Source organism: Coffea arabica, chromosome 5e (genome assembly GCF_036785885.1).
Source record: "Coffea arabica cultivar ET-39 chromosome 5e, Coffea Arabica ET-39 HiFi, whole genome shotgun sequence".
Taxonomy (NCBI): domain Eukaryota; kingdom Viridiplantae; phylum Streptophyta; class Magnoliopsida; order Gentianales; family Rubiaceae; genus Coffea; species Coffea arabica.
This window is the reverse complement of record NC_092318.1, coordinates 51,715,363-51,728,730: the sequence shown is the minus strand read 5'-3', so window position 1 is coordinate 51,728,730 and position 13,368 is coordinate 51,715,363. Positions and strand designations below refer to the sequence as shown.

The 13,368-nt window shown below is 34.8% G+C and overlaps 1 protein-coding gene and 1 long non-coding RNA gene across 7 annotated transcripts; both read right to left on the bottom strand.

Moving 5' to 3' along the window:
- Positions 1-1,166: 1,166 nt before the first annotated feature.
- LOC140006333 (uncharacterized) lies at positions 1,167-2,025 on the bottom strand. Its single transcript, XR_011813962.1, has 3 exons — positions 1,771-2,025; positions 1,631-1,680; positions 1,167-1,538 (listed from the first exon to the last, which is right to left on the bottom strand). It is a non-coding gene; the product is annotated as an uncharacterized lncRNA (long non-coding RNA).
- A 2,919-nt stretch (positions 2,026-4,944) lies between these two features.
- Positions 4,945-12,349, bottom strand: LOC113688139 (plant intracellular Ras-group-related LRR protein 6-like). Of its 6 annotated transcripts, XM_027205818.2 has the most exons (21): positions 12,012-12,344; positions 11,652-11,715; positions 11,414-11,550; positions 11,222-11,308; positions 10,958-11,033; positions 10,606-10,680; positions 10,434-10,503; positions 10,262-10,339; positions 10,077-10,137; positions 9,886-9,964; positions 9,566-9,656; positions 8,791-8,851; positions 8,634-8,701; positions 8,377-8,447; positions 7,287-7,424; positions 6,685-6,789; positions 6,230-6,354; positions 6,042-6,138; positions 5,881-5,955; positions 5,344-5,399; positions 4,945-5,199 (listed from the first exon to the last, which is right to left on the bottom strand). In XM_027205818.2, exons 1-21 carry the CDS (start codon positions 12,074-12,076, stop codon positions 5,124-5,126), a joined length of 1,755 nt encoding a protein of 584 aa, XP_027061619.1. In that variant the 5' UTR covers positions 12,077-12,344; the 3' UTR covers positions 4,945-5,123. The 6 variants fall into 6 exon arrangements, with proteins under 6 accessions (XP_027061619.1, XP_071905297.1, XP_027061620.1 ...); XM_072049196.1 differs by lacking the exon at positions 10,606-10,680 and having other exon boundaries at positions 12,012-12,345; XM_027205819.2 differs by lacking the exons at positions 11,222-11,308; positions 11,414-11,550 and having other exon boundaries at positions 12,012-12,341.
- Positions 12,350-13,368: the final 1,019 nt, after the last annotated feature.

Below are 13,368 nucleotides of genomic sequence, written 5' to 3'. Positions count from 1 at the left end.
GCGTATAGACTATTTCGTATATTATTTAAATCAATGCATCTAGAATTTAAAATAAGTTGATTTTTAATAACAACAATAACAAATTCAATGACAATAATTGTGATTAATCAACCATGCATAGAAAAGTAATAAAAATATTAAGCACTTTATTTTTATGGGATATATTTTTAAGTATTAAGTAAATTAAAGTTCTAGTTTGGTAATATCTTTTTAAATATTCAAATTGCTAGTAATGTACACTTTTTTTATTATGACAAGTACATATTAGTTTTATACACTATACAATTTACGTACCATGAATTTTTCTAATAGTGTAAACAAATAAAACAAGAATAAATTATATGTAAAAAATAATTATAATAAGCTCGCTCGCAAATGAGTAATACTAATGGGAAAGTGAAACAAAATAGTGACATAAGAGAAGTGAAAAAAAAGAAAATAGTAAAAGAAGTAAAATAAAAAAATAAAAGAAAGTAGTGGAAAAGGAAAAACAAGGGAATGAATAAACAAAAAAGAAATAAAATAAAATAATAAGAGCGCGCAATGTTGTTTTAAAATATCAAATAGAGGGCAAAGTGCTTATTTAACGGGAAATGTACTAGTACTTTGTAGTTTTGCTTTTTTATAGATTTCATGGGGAAATAATTTAGATTAAAGCCATTTTGAATATATGATGGGTAATTTGGTTGGAACCCATTTCTTAATTCAATGGAATTATTATTTGATAGAAAATTTCATGAATTAATCTTTCATCATGGGGGCGCAAATAGCTCCCTTATGAAGGATTTTATAGTTTCTGTGGCGTTTGAGGGGCATCTTATGTATCAAAATTGAATTTACGTTCAAGTGAAATCGAACTCATATGTAGTTCTGAATGAACTACCATTTGATTGAGAAGTTTTCACTTTCTTTTCCTTTTAAAAAGAATTTCATAAAGTCCCAGTGATGGGTGGAATTTTCCCTAATTTGGGAGAGTCAAACTTATGAAGTTTGTGTGATTATTGTCATTTAGATAAAAAAAAAAAAAAAACTAAAATTGAAGGATGTGGAGGACAGGGAGGAGGTAGGAGGGAGGTTAGTGCCGCCACGTTAGCTTGGGAGTCCATCATTTTTCTCACACGTCTCTTGCGAATAAGTCTAGAAAGGAAGACGATACCAAATATATAGAGTGAAAATCTTTTGCTTGCACTTGTTCTCTAAAATTAAATGCTTGCTTACCTTCCAACACAGAGTGGATCACCGGAAACATATGGTAAAGCGTCCAAGCATTCAAGCAAGTAATAATTCGTCTCAAAATACGGTTCATTTTTGTCTTTTTAATCTTTCTGCTACTGCTGCTGCTGTCCACTTTGACAACCAAATGCAATTTTTATACAGCATTTGAGAGGAAGGATGGCTTTCTACAGAATACTATCTTCTAATTCGGTGGCATTACCTCACCACCCAACTTGAGGAAGGCACGACGGTTTCTTCTGTTAGGAATGTTAATAACTGGTCGGGTGCACTCACTGTGGATGACCCCCACCCCAGATTCTACACTGTGGATGAGATGACCCCAAACAATGGTCATGAAATAAAATAATTTGGTTCTCGGAAAAGCTACCAAATTTCATAAATATGTAGAAGCTACCTGTTGTTTGGTTGTTTTGAAGAGAATAGACAATCGTTGGCTTTTCCCACCTTCAGCCATCCAATTACAAGAAAGAAAGAAAGGATGAGCAAGAACGATGACAACAGACAAAGGAATAAGAAAAATTCATAGAAACTCACCAATGAGTAGGGCAGCAATGAACGATGAGCAAGACGTCCCCAGGAGAATTATTTTACCCAAGGATAGTGCAATCTGTTGGCATCTTACAATTTCAAGTCTTTAATTACAGCAAGCCCTCACTTGTTCCATTTTCCCATCACGCCAGAATTAAACCCATTGCTGTATAAACATTTGGAGTCCGAAGATCAGAAAGAGGAGTTATGGAAAAATGGTTCGAAAAGCCATTTCTCTAAGGCCACCGCCCACCGAACACAAGAATTGCACCAGTGGCGTGGTTAGAGAAAGCTCCATAAGGCGATATTATCAAAGCCATCATTCCTTACCCCGTCTACCGCACCAAATCATTGCCACCACACCCCCAAGATACCATAACAACCCCACCACTCCCAATTGAAAATACAAGTCTTTAGTATTAGCTTAGATTTACTTCCCTAATAAAAATTCCAGTAGAAGGAGTATATACCGACAGATAAAAAGAGCAAATAAGTGTTGGAATTTTAATGGCTAGGGACGGAAAAAATATATATGTAAAACACTACAATATTATATTGATTGATAAGAAACTTGCCAACTTTGACACCTTCCTACCACTGGTAACTTGCAACCTCTCCGAAATGGTCTCCGGAGAGTGCTTTAAGCAAGAAGCATACTATTTGATCCTAATTCCTAGTAACTTGCAAGCTCTCCAGAATGTCTCTGGAGAGTGCAGAAGTAGACCATTTGACACTAATAATTAACCAATTAACTACTTACTTTTCTAATACTTGACTCTTATAACTAACCGTGGCTAACATTAAAAAGTCGTCGATGTTTCAGTGCCTTGTGCTCATCACACTGCTCTTGAGACTCGAGCCTCGTGCCACAATATCCACACTCAAATTCAAGCTCGTCATGACGCTTTCTGTTGTGTTTCCTCATGGATGTTGCCAACCACCAACCCTTGTTACAAATGTAACAGAAGTTTTCAATTCTTTTTTCCTTCCCCTTGTCCCTTTCCATGACTTCAACTCTCTTTTCCCTCTTTTTTTTTTTTTTTGTAACACGTCTCTTCTCTCTCTTTTTTTCTTTGTCTTCTCTTCTCACGTTTTGCTTTGCCAATGGACTGGAAAAGGGTTTCGGTTTTATAGTGAAAGATATGTATTTTGATTCTCAAAATATCAGAAGTGTCTACATCACTGGAAAAAAATAGCAACGAAAACATCAACACCATTATGCGGTTAATCTCCACCAAAGCACCACCAAGCATCCAGTTTAAACTTTAAAGACTCAAGAGGGAGGGTGAGAAGTTTAGCCAGCCAAAAGCGCATGTTAGAAGGGAAACCAAAAAAGGAAGACAGATACCAAGAAGGAAAATGGGTTGAGAAGACTTCTTGGTACTGGACACTAATATCTCTTTATTGCTGTCAGGATACTAGCTAAAAGTGTATATAGCTAGGTAAAAGTGTGTGTTACCAATGCAGGTAAGACTTGCATGAGGAAGTCAGAAAATAGAGCCAGGAAGGATTCATACAATACAATATTAATTAAAGACTAATAAAAACTAATAAAATTGCTTCATTGTTGACAACAATACAATATTAATTAAAGACTAATAAAAACTCATAAAATTAACAGTAAAAATAGAGGGAAGCCTAGCTAGCTAAAAAGTGTATATTACCCAAGTACCGATAAGACTTGCATGAGAAGTCAGTCACACTAGAATGAACGAAGCTCTTAAGGTGCAAGTCAATTTTGATTGAATTACTAGGTTGTAGGGCCACGCCAATGCATGTCCGCCCCTACTTATTTGTAGTACAGAACTAGGGAGACTTGATTGTACAAGGCAAAGCATAGAGCCATCCATAACCTTATTCTAATTTTAATTGTATTTTATAGCACATAAGCGAATCATGGCAATTCTTATTCTTAGAAAAAAAAAATTTTAAAAACCTACATGTCGTTACATATGATCTAATGTGAAAGCCTCGTTAAACCATTAGTAATTGAAATTAAACTATCTTAATGTAATTAATATGCCAATATCAAAATCGTGCAAGTAAAGTATCTAAATCCGTGAAATATCACATAAGATAAAGCGTTAATTCCACATACGCTCTCCAAAAAAAATCTTTTTCTCACGTTATCTCTGAATCAATATAACTACACCACAATTTTTATGTAAAAAAATAAAAAGACTATATGCACGATATATATATAATCTCTTTCACTTATAGGCGAGATCGCTAATATACAATTTTTTTCCAGCAAGAATGTGACCTAGAAAATCAAAATTTTCTGCTTAGTCTTCTAATTTTATCTTCTATTTTCTATCAGGTTGTGCTCATAATAAATCCAAGAAAGTGATAATATTAATACAACTATATGCCATTCGTAAATTACTAATAGTATATATTCTAACAAATTAATCCAAAATCTTGAAAAGGAAAAGTTCCAAATTTCTTTAGTTTTTTCCATTAAAAAGAGTTATTAGTCCTAGGAACATACTATAAAAATTACTTGTTTTCTTGGTTCATGTTTTCTTTTTTGGGGTAATAAGTGAGGCTATGGAGCTCTTTTTTTTTTTTTTTTTGGGTCATGACCTTTTCTCTTTATCTGGTTACGGGAATGGAGTTTTTTTACTTTTCCTCCCCCCCCCCCCCCAAACTCTGAGTCAACGCAGTGTAAATGGAGGCTTCTTTGTTAAAAAAAGTTTTAACTCTTTCACCAAGTCTATCCACGTGTCAGGTGCTTGAACTCCTAAGATAGGTGATACGCACTTCTTTTTGGCTCTGCTTTGTTTTGTTCAGTTTAATTCCTCCAACCCTTTTTTCCCCAATTTTCAATTGAAGACTGATACTTCTCACAATTGCAAACATCAATTCCACTGTCAGGTTTTGCAAATTTCGGATGTTTCTTGCAAGGATTGCTTGGTGGGAAATCTCTTGCCTATGCTTCGGGGATTTTTTTTAAAATTTTTTTTTTGGGGTAAGCAATGATGTCTTGCAATGATGTAGATGAATATTCATATCAACATCTTAGGTTGCCTGGAAGGGATTGATTGCGCTCTTGCAAGCATCAAAGAAACAAGATATTCAAGACGATCGGTTCAACAGCTCCGCCGAGTAAGAATAAGATTTATTTTCGAGAAACTTTGCTTGGCAAAAGATGGAGTGCAACTCAGACTCGTGACTGGATTTTCTCGCAAGCAAATTATACCATTACCAAATTTGAAAGAAAAAGGGGATAGGCTCGAGTAATTTGTAATATCAAACTTTATAACAACAATTTTTGGAAGTCGCAGGAGCAAATATCTGTTTCCGCCGAGCCCATTCTGGCACAAGAAGTAGCCATAATAGCTACGGGTGCAGAGAAATTAGTCCTCGGCGACTCTTTCCTTTAGGTACTTCAGAATAGCTTTTGTTCCTCGATCCAAAATTGTCCTTCGGATGCTGAAAAAGTGTGTATATAAATCATAGTAGAAGCATATTGTTGCTTGCACCAATATTTTTGCATTCTGAAGCATGATTCTTGTTTTAAAGTCTTTTAAGAACGAAGTCAACTCAATAAAACAGAGAAATATAGCACTCGCCTACCTTCTTAATGGGTTTCCGTCGAGTTTTAATACCTGCAGGCTGGGTTCAAGCAATCCCTGCAGGGCAAAATCGCAAGGATGTCATTGCCGGTGACTCGCTATGCTAAATGCAAGCTACAACAAGAAATTCTGTACAAATGAATTGTGAATCACAGAAAGATATCCCTGTGTACTGTTGATGATTGAACTTTCAATAAATCATGCAGCATTTTCAATTGCATTGATCTTTTCCAACTACAGAAACGTGAAATCACCAACATGAGGTTGAAATGTCAGGCCATATAAAATAAATACCGGATGTGTCCATGATTTACACATTCGCAACTAGTAGTAAAAAAGATATGATATGCTCTGCAACTTGAGCAATAAATGAAATTAGAAAAGCTTTTGTCTCACCATCTATGTAAATGTGTCTCTGTGCCATAGGGGAAAAAGATGAAGCCTTAAAAAACTTCAGAAAGAGTCACAGAGAATCCACGTGGACATCGTCAACAGACTACTTACGAAGGTTTCAGAACAAAAAGAGCTTTGTACTAACCAGTTCTGGTGGAAGTGCAGAAATGTTATTGTCTGAAAGGTCGAGCTCTGTAAGCCTAGTCATATCTTTTATACCCTGCAAGCAAAATACTAGCATTACAGAGATTCAAGCAGAACACTAAAGGCACACTAGTTCTCTATGCCGAAAAAAAAAAAAAAAACCTGCGGAATGTGTTGAAGAGAATTTTGGCTCAAATCAAGAGTTCGCAGCTGCTTCAAGCTCATAATCTCTGCTGGGAAGACAGATATCTGCATTCTTCTGTGATTAGATTTGAAATGTGAGCCAAGAACAAAAGTTTTGGACAGGGCTGTCAGATGACAACATAAGCACAAAGTTGCAAAACACAAACCTCAGATAAAGCTCCTGCAACTCTGGCATGCTAGAAAATTCTGGATGTTCTGGCAAACAACCAGCATTGCCACTTAGATCCAGTATTTGGAGTTTTGGAGTAGTTTGAAAGGCATTTGATGCAATCTGTTTACCAAGAAAAAGTGGACTTGGAATGAAATGATAGAGAGAAGTGACATAGTTTGGGTTGTGATAGTCCATGCATAGAATAAAGCTTGAAAAAAAAATGAAGCTCTGGCCTTACTTATTCAAGAAGGAACTTGCAGTTGATAATAAGTCAGAAGGTGAGATACACGTCTTTTGGTGCTAATGAAGATTCTTTTAAATTACACAAATTTCAATATTGTCATCATCAACATACATCTGTCTCGCTCTCTCAACAAGGTCCCAATGTTTGTTAACTGGTAAAAGTTCATTTGCAGTGCAAAAAAAAAGATAGAGATTAAGACTTTTTACCTGTCTAAGAGGATTGTTGTCCAGCTTTAAGCATGAGAATTTCGGAAGGGATTTTAAGATTCCACCAGGCCACTCTTTTATCTTGTTCTTAGATAGAATCAAAGCCTGCATTTTGCACCAGATACACAATTACTATGTGCTCTAATTAATGCATTAGGTGTTCTAATGCTATGAACTGCAATTATGACTAAAACAAGCAGGACTTGATGGATGTTTAGTTTAAACAAATAAGTTGAACGCTAATATGTGAAAAATTATCATAACATTTTAATAAGTATCCATCATTGACCAGGACAAAAAAAAAAAGGAAGAAGAAGAACAACAAGCTTTTTCATATACATTCCAAGAAGCACAAGTCTACTAGCCAAAAACAAAACCTTAGCCACCCTGCAGGTGCATGGACGATTTTATAGATTTCACATATCATGACTATGTATCCAGACTTGTAAGGTTTTGGGCTACAAGGCCCACAACCCGAGTTTCAACAACAATAGCTCTATATAGATGCATGTCCTTGTAGCTTAATGAGGCCACTTTTACTTCTTTTGCTCTATTCAACTGCTCTACAAGAAAGGAAACCAAAAGTAGACGGCAAAACTTACTTCAAGGGAAATGCAAGAGGAAAATTCAACAGGTAGTTCTTCAATTGCATTCTTTGACAAATTAACTTTGATGATGTCACTTGACTTCCATGCTTCTGATGGGACGACATTTAAACCCAGCCCCTCCAAAGAAATTTCCTGAAAAGTTTGGGTAGTAAACAGAAGACATGTTCACTTAACACATAGATCCCATAAATGTCAAAAAAGTGGGTGATCAAAATAGTATAATAGTGTTTATATTGCATTGTGGAGGGTTCAATATCAATTGATTTTTACAATATTTAATATTTTCTGTTAAATAATTTCTCATCACGCAAGCATATCATGATTGATTCATCCAAAGGCATGAGCAAGAGATTTTATAACTCAAAAAGAAATCCAGGTAAACCCTTAGACATTAAGTTGAAAACCAGCAAATCCACTTGCAGATCAATAGAACTGAAAGTTCATTTTTAACAGTTTTTAATAAGATTCAACATCATTTTTACTACTGTGGTGTAAATTACAGCTTTTACAACCTAGTATTAGGATAAAATGGCAACAAAAGATAGAACATAAAAAGCATCTTTTGAATAAATCTAAAGCATGGCACTGTTCCCCTGAGGTATCAAAAGACTAATTTCAAAGAGGAATTAGATATCTAATGCGATGACTGAGAAACCCAAGGTGGCACCAAATAGTTACAGAAGCGTAGACTTAGATAAGTCTGTGGAGTATGGAGGCGGAAAGAGGTAGATTGAAGCAAAATTAAGAAGATACTGCACCAAAATAATGTAGAACTTGTCTGATCACTAGTTCTGAGTATCAAATGCTTATAATCCGGAAATGCTTCATGAAGGCTCTGTTTATCCTAGCTAAATTTTTTATACCTCAAGAGGCAAAGAACAAGTCAAATTGTGAGCATCAGGATGTGCTTCTGTTTTAGACATTTTACTAAGTCTACCCTCAAAATTTTATAAAAGTGACAATTTGTCCCAGTGGAGCAAAGGACCCCAAATCTCTTGCACCAACAACCTAAACATAGGGATCACTAAGGGACAAAATGTGGGCAAACAATCAAATTGGTTTCAGAAACATGAGCTATATTTACCTTCGAAGAAAAAGACATCCGAGCTGCCATAGTAATTACATCCTCTTTTGCTGTTGCAGTAGCTGCAGACCCTGAGCGAAATTTTATCATGTCAATACAAAAAGGTTACAAGGAAAAATTATACTACACGTATATAAACCTCATGCTATTAACTTCGTCATCTGGAATGCTGAACCAAATATTAAGACGAAAGTTAAAGAATCACAATACCCACCAAAAAATAATGGTTCTGAGACAAACATTAGAAATCATACTACCTTCATCAGTTGGAAGTCTACTTCGTAAGAACTTCAATAGGGCAGCAGTAGGTCCATTTACCAATGAGCTGAATAAGGATGAAAAATTAGATTTACAGACACTACAAGAGGAGAAATATTGACTTACTTCAACTACTAGCAAGGTACTAATTCAAACCTGCGAAGAGTTCGCAGCGGATTACCATTCAGTAAAAGTTTCCGTAAAGTAGTCATCAAACCTAAATAACAACATTCTAGAATATATTAGATATAATGTGAAGGAAAAGCAATCGTTGTCATGAACAATACATTAAGTATAAGAATCAAAATAAGCACAATGTAAAAAAAACTTAAATAACAAAAAAAGACTTAAGAGTAGAGTCATATTCGGGTATCTACCTTACTTCTCAAAGTAGTTATCTTCACTTAAGCCAATTAAAAGTTTTGCTTTAAGTTGTACTAACTACCCTAAATGATCAAGACATTTCAAGGAAGGAAGTTTGCATCTAGTTTGAGCCCCTTGGCTGTACAAGATGATCAAGAAGTTTGCTCTCATTACAACAAACAAGAAGCTACCACAAGCAACAAATGGAACGCAGCTCCTGCTACGGTGATAAATCCCAATGAATTGCATTAGAAGAAAAGTGAATTCACCATGACCAGAGTATATGTCTTTGCTACATGTTCAAGTGCATATACATGCATACCATATAAAAGCACACAGAATGCATCACTTAATGGTAACGTGCCATTCAAATATTTTGCTCAATAACCTATGTGGCAATGCACCCAAAAACTGTTCATTACTTATGGGAAGAATCCACATTAATTCTTTTGAGAACTAAAATACAATCAGGTGAGGGATTTATAAAATTGAGCTTCCTTGTAAAAATGCTTTCTAAGTTGAACAATAAGCCTGATCGGATACATTAAAAAGAGAATGCTGACCTTACCAATCTCAGGAGGCAAACCAGACAATGAATTATTTGATAGATCTAGAACCGAAAGCTGCAAGGTGCAAGCCTCCACCGGATACTCCTTCAACTGCATGCAAATTGAAGTAAATAAATGACCTTTCAAAAGCATTGGATGGAAAGAATTGATCTTTGGCTTTGGAAAGAAAATATGGATACAACGAAATACAAAACAATCTCACGTCATGTCAAAAAGGATATATCCAGGTAGCTTCTTATCACTCAAAAGTTAGAACAAATTTGTAAATCTGTAAGTTTTCATGGCGAGCTTGAACAGCTCACCAGGCTCATATACCCACCTTATTTGAATGGAGATCAAATGTCCCTAATTTGGTGAGGGCCCCTATCTCAGCTGGCAATGAAGAGAGATCATTGTTCCTGTTAATTAAAACACTTAAAGCATGGTCAACACTGAAACAAAAAATTGCTCAACAACTACGAAATTTCAATAATGTGCAAAAGATTAATGAAACAATGATCGAGAAAGGACCCCATATAGAACTCCAATAATGACAAGCAACCGTTTATTGATGATGGGATTGATGAAATTCCTGTACAAAATCATATGGATAGCCTGCTGTTAAATACAAATGTTACGGAAATTAGTACTAAAAATTCTGCAACGAATTCTAAGTGGCTAAATTGAGACATGATGGTTGAACTCATCGCACTCACTGTTCTGATGGAGGTCAAGGCGAATCAAGCGCGAAAGACTTCCAATATTGTCTGGCATGGCACTCAACATATTTTTTGCTGTAAATGGTAAAAAGTTAATGAAGTGAATTCAAATTTATCGAGTATCCATGTTAAATAGCAAAATCCTTGAGAAAAGGCATTGAACATTTACATGCATTGATCTCAGTAAGCATTGTGCATGATGCAATCATCTCCTTTGGTAGCATTATTAGCTTATTTCCCTGCAGAAATGATGAATGAGATGATTAAAGCCCACAAAATGGTCCAAAATAAAGTTTTAAAAGCTGTTATAAAGTATTAAACAGTATCTCAACATTGAATACCTCTACTTCCAACTTTATTAATTTCGAACAATTTGCTAATTCGTCAGGCAAACTGGAAATGCTGTTGTTTGATGCCTGAGGAAAATTTCAATTGAATCATTCTTATAGAGCAAAGCTACAAGTTAGTATTTACATTTTGTAGGAGCTAGCATAATATTCTCCCTTTGCCCAGCTTGTGTCAAGGTGCTTACATGATTACATCGCTAACATATGATTGAGAGAACATCACATCCTCAGGACAAGATTAAAGTACTTGAAATTCACAAGCTTCAGCCATCAGTTTCCAAGCCATGCTATGTGATGTAAAGCTGTAGCACTTTTAATACATAATGTAGATACTGTAAGGCTCTACCTTAAGTTCTGATAGAGCTGCACATTGTCCAAGGGAACTCGGAAGATCCTTTAGCTGGTTATTCGAACAATCAAACCTGAGCGCAAGATGCAGAATGAGAGCATTTCAAAGCACAAAACTGAAGTTAATATTAGTAGGTTTATTAGAAAAAAACAAAAATTTTCTGGATGCCAACTAAAATGTGGAATTTGCAAGCAGGTTAATTCCCTCATCAACATTCCAAGTGTTCAACGTTAACAATAGGAAAATGCGAAAGAAGCCTACTTGACCAAAGCTGCTGCCGACACAATTTCTTCTGGAATATTTTCTATCAAATTAAATGATACATCCAAAGATTTCAAAATGTGCAACCTGTTAAATAAAGTAGAGGTAATGAAGCATTGCTCAAACCTTTCATCCATAGCCAAAAAAAGAATACCGAAGAGTCTGACTAGTTCAAGGGATCATATAACATACTCTCCAATAGATGCTGGAAGACTGGTAAGCTTATTGTGGCTGACATTCAGCACAGACAACAAAGGCAAATTTCTAAGTTCTTCTTTCAACAATTCGATTTCATTATGAGCCAAAATCAACTTCTGTAGCTCTACAGCCTAAAAAGGCAATTATCATACAGCAACTTTATGTTTCCAATTAACCATTAATAACTCAAAGAAATGATTCAGAATAGCAACAAAATAGCAATGGACCATACCTCCCACCACTTTTCTCCCTCGCCAATCGCATCCAAGCTTTTGTACACCTCATTGGGCACCTCCCTGCCACAAAATTCAAATTTTTAAGAAAATCAAAGCTCCAAAGCTTTTTCTCTGCACTTTCAGACAACCATGATATGCCACAAGAACCAAAAGTCAACTACAAAGTTTGCAGCTTGATGGACAAAACAAACAAAAAGATTTTTCTCAATGAAAAGCCTCTCAGCCACAAACTATCGAGTTTATTTAGCTGGATAAAAAGGGTATTAAAATGAAAGAAAAAAACAAACTGGACAACAATAATTCTTGGAACAAGAAATGTAAAGAAATATCTGATAAAAATGGCAATGGTAACAGACCTGAGAGAACGGTTGGAAAGGTTGAGAGAACCTGAAATTCTTGCATCTTTAAGAACTCGATCCATGTGTGCAAGGGAATTTGATGGAGAATCAGATAGAACTTTGATTGTTTGTGCTGTTTTCCCTGAGCTGGGAGATCTCAGTTTGAACTTCCAATGTGAAACACCAACCTGCAGAGGGCCGAGTGAAGTTAACGCTCCATCAACTTCCTCCAACTTAGCCCAATTACCTTCTTCCACGTCTCGTGCTTTTTGGAAAGTTTTCTTTGGCCTGGTAGTATCTGTTTTTTTTTTTAAAGCTAATCCTCTTTGGCAGATAATATGGTGCTCCGATAATTTCCCACAAAAAGGTTTTGATTTTTAAGAAAGAGTTAAAAATGACCCAAAATGTACTAACATTTTAAGACTCAAAAAGTTGTTTTATCACACCGAGGGAATAACAATAAAGTACCATAAAGGGTAATTACTACACAATCTTCAAGGAACATATTAGTACAATTAATCTAAATGATAAAATTTAAGGAAATAATTTTTTTCTCAACTTGTTGGTGAGACTAGACAGAAAATTACCAACAAAAAGGAAAAAAAAAAAAGCATCTCCCCTGCTTTTCTCATAGAGGAAAAAAAAAGTTGTTCAATACCTCATTCTTTAAGTTGATAAGAAAAGATTAAGGACATTACCCCAAAAAAATGTACCAACAAATCTTTTCAATCTATAACAAGGATTCATAAAACTAAACCAAAAGATAAATGTTCCACTAGTATTTTTATTTGGCTTTGCATGAGCCTAGGCTTTAAGCTTAAAGTAAAGTTACTACCAAAGTAACGAGGAATGGCAATTGAACAGTGTACTCGCTGGCATCTGCCTCGCAGGGGGGGTTAATGGGGTGTGTGATGGGGTAGGACGGGGTATAAAAATACTCCCCCGTTAAAAAATGGGACAGAAGATGAGGCGAGGGTATATATTTATTATAAAATAATATTAAATAAAATAATATATATATTAATTATATACATAACATATTTAATAATATTAGTTATAAATATTAAATTATGCATATGTAATATAATTAATATTATTAGTTATGCTAATAATTATATATTTATATTAATACAAATTGTTAATTAGTTATATTAATATATTTATATTAAATTACTAATCACAATTTTTATTAATATAGGTTCCGCTTGAATTAGTTATTTTTGGGAGTGTTTTTGAAAAATTTTACTGTAATAGAGTTTTTAGAATATATTTTGAGATATTTTTAGAAAATGTTTTGAAATATTTAAAAGTAGTAAAATTTTTAAAATATTTTTTGAAATATTTTTGAAATATTAAAAAAAATTAAACTACTTTT